This window comes from Notolepis coatsorum (genome assembly GCF_963971535.1).
Source record: "Notolepis coatsorum genome assembly, chromosome: 6".
In the NCBI taxonomy this organism is placed as follows: domain Eukaryota; kingdom Metazoa; phylum Chordata; class Actinopteri; order Aulopiformes; family Paralepididae; genus Notolepis; species Notolepis coatsorum.
In genome coordinates, this window is record NC_140170.1 from 185270180 (window position 1) to 185273520 (window position 3341).

At 44.4% G+C, this 3341-nt stretch overlaps 1 protein-coding gene across 1 annotated transcript in view; it reads right to left on the reverse strand.

Annotated features, from left to right (window-relative positions):
- Window positions 1-219: 219 nt before the first annotated feature.
- Window positions 220-3341, reverse strand: part of slc6a1b (solute carrier family 6 member 1b) — a gene marked incomplete at both ends in the record, with an annotated part of 137804 nt that continues 134682 nt past the window's right edge. Inside the window, 1 exon segment of the mRNA XM_084315960.1 lies at window positions 220-339. Within this exon segment, the coding sequence (XP_084172086.1) occupies window positions 220-339 (120 nt within the window).

Sequence of the window (3341 nt, forward strand, 5' to 3'; positions counted from 1 at the left end):
AATCAGGTCGGTCTCCACGCTTCCCCCCAGGAGGTAGGTCTATCAGACGACGGAGTGGAAGTCTGGTGTTCGTCGTTTCCCAAACCGTGATTACGTCGTCGTTTCTGCGTGTAGAAGAAGCCCCCCTGGTCCGACCCGTCGGTCGGGTGAGACGGACAGGGAGACGGGCGGACAGAGAGAGAGAGAGAGAGAGGAAAGACAAGACGAGACGGACGGGCTCTAGATGTAGGCCTCCTCGGTGGCCGCCGCGTTCTGAGTCTGGGTGTCCGTCTGCAGCTCGACGCCGTTCTCTTGCTTCTTCCTGCTCTGAATACATGGGGTGAGCATTATCCTCAGGCGCTGGAGAGAGGGGAGACCGGGAGAGAGAGAGAGAGAGAGAGAGAGAGAGAGAGAGAGAGAGAGAGAGAGAGAGGAGCCGTGAAGAACTGGTCAAAACACCTTCCGGCAGCTTAAAAAGGAACCCGCTGATGACGTTGTGGGCGAATGAGCTTTTCCAGAGTCAGACAAGAAGATAGATACCCCGTTTCCTCTCTTAGCTTAGCACAAATGAATAGAAGCGGATACGGACCACTAGCCTATAGCTTAAAACTCCAGGAGAGGTGTTATTGGCCAACAGCTAGGCTTAGCTGCTCCGTATCTACTTCCGTTAATTTGTGCTAAGCTAGGCTAGCTGCTCCGTATACACTTTCCTTAATTTGTGCTAAGCTAGGCTAGCTGCTCCGTATCCACTTCTGTTCATTTGTGCTAAGCTAGGCTAGCTGCTCCGTATACACTTTCCTTAATTTGTGTTAAGCTAGGCTAGCTGCTCCGTATACACTTCTGTTCATTTGTGCTAAGCTAGGCTAGCTGCTCCGTATACACTTTCCTTAATTCGTGTTAAGCTAGGCTAGCTGCTCCGTATCCACTTCTGTTCATTTGTGCTAAGCTAGGCTAGCTTCTCCGTATCCACTTCTGTTCATTTGTGCTAAGCTAGGCTAGCTGCTCCGTATACACTTTCCTTAATTTGTGCTAAGCTAGGCTAGCTGCTCCGTATCCACTTCTGTTCATTTGTGCTAAGCTAGGCTAGCTGCTCCGTATACACTTTCCTTAATTCGTGTTAAGCTAGGCTAGCTGCTCCGTATCCACTTCCATTAATTTGTGCTAAGCTAGGCTAGCTGCTCCGTATACACTTCCCTTAATTTGTGTTAAGCTAGGCTAGCTGCTCCGTATCCACTTCTGTTAATTTGTGCTAACCTAGGCTAGCTGCTCCGTATATACACTTTCCGTTAATTTGTGCTAAGCTAGGCTAGCTCCTCCGTATACACTTCCGTTAATTTGTGCTAAGCTAGGCTAGCTGCTCCGTATACACTTCCGTTAATTTGTGCTAAGCAAGGCTAGCTGCTCCGTATACACACCTCCGTTCATTTGTGCTAAGCTAAGTTAGCTTGCAGCTGGATAGCTTTCTACTGAACACACAGAGAGGAAATTGGTGTCTACTGTACATCTTCTTGTCTGACTCTGGAGAAGATGGTAAAAGCATTTCCCATAATGTTGCCGTGTTCCTTTAAAGGAGCTCTCATATCCAGTGCAATAGGTGCTTCAATCATACAGATAGTGTGTTGAAGAGACGGCTGAAGGGTGCGGCAGCTTCACAGGAGAAAAGATTCAGAACGCCAGCTGGCTCACTCCAATATTTGATACGCCGATACTCTTCAGAGCAGGAGTTGCATCTCAGAAACACGTTAGCATATCGACGTTTATTGAAGGGATCACAGCGGCGTTCTGAACCTTCTCTCTTTGGGAACATACTGTAAAAGCCATTTCAGTCAGGAACACTCTCGTCATAATAATCAAAGCATTTGTAAGTGACAATTGGTTAGTTGGTCGTATTCGGTGGTATATAGGCTCTGCTGACAAGATGTTCTTCTCGGTGCAAACCCATGCAGGCCTGCGACGGATTTGGCCGAGAGTGCAAATAACAACAAGGATAAAAACACAATAAAGTCTGAGGACCTGTTTACATTGTGGCCCTTGATCTCAGACAGACACCTCAAGACAACAAACATGTATACAAGCTTACAAAATACTCATCTAAAGGAACTAATGAAACTGTCGTCAAACAGTGTGCATATTTGACTGTATATTTCTGTATATTTTATATTGTCTTAATGTATATACATACCAGAATGTGTGTGTGTGTGTGTGCGTGCGTGCCGTGCGTGCGTGCGTGCGTGCGTGCGTGCGTGCGTGTGTGTGTGTGTGTGTGTGTGTGTGTGTGTGTGTGTGAGTGTGTGTGTGGATGCATGCGTGGATGACGCAGTCACAGCTAGATTCCAATAGCGGTCCCAGATTTGCTCGAGTCATTATGCCCGATGGGAAGCAGAGTGATACACTGAGCTTTCCTTTAGAGCGGTCTAACATTTTTCCATGTGTGAAAAAGGCAGATAATGAGCTTTTGCTTTTCTATTATTTCCATCTAGGGTTTGCACGATACACCGGTCGTGATACCCAGCTGTTAAAAATGGTGCAATACTCCCATTTTTTTAGTATCGATACTTTTAGAATAATAGCCTGATGCTGTATTATATATATATTAGGGCTGTCAAATTTAATGCTTTAACTTTGGAGATTCAAAAGAGAGTTTGGAGAGTGAAAAATCTTCAACGTTCTGAACTTTCAGCAGTATATTTGCTTGTTTACCTGACATGAAGATGGACCACATTTTTGTTGTTAATATGATTTATATTACTATTAAAATACTATTAAAATAGTATTTGAATCTAAATATACTTTCTTTGTGTTGATTTTTACATTAATTCCATGATTTTACTCAAGATTTTACTCAAGATTAATTACAGAAAATTGTGAGATTAATTAGTAAAAAAAATTTAATCTATTGAAAGCACTAATATATATATATATATTTTGAGTGGATGCGTGACCAGAGCAGTGTGTGTGAGAGGGAGAATAGACGTGTCGTCTGAATAGACGTCCCTGAATCTATCTCTCTCTCTCCCTCTCTCTCTCTCTCTCTCTCTCTCTCTCTCTCTCTCTCTCTCTCTCTCTCTCTCTCTCTCTCTCTCTCTCTCTCTCTCTCTCTCTCTCTCTCTCTCTCTCTGTGTCTCTCTCTCTCTCTCTCTCTCTCTCTCTCTCTGGCTCTCTCTCTCTCTCTCTCTCTCTCTCTCTCTCTCTCTCTCTCTCTCTCTCTCTCTCTCTCTCTCTCTCTCTCTCTCCTCTCTCTCTCTCTCGCTCTCTCTCTAATAATTTGTCATGGTCGGTCATCTAATATATTCCATTTCATTACTTTTCCTGATATTTTAGGTTTTTGCCGCGGTATCGTTTTCAGAACCGGTATCGTGATA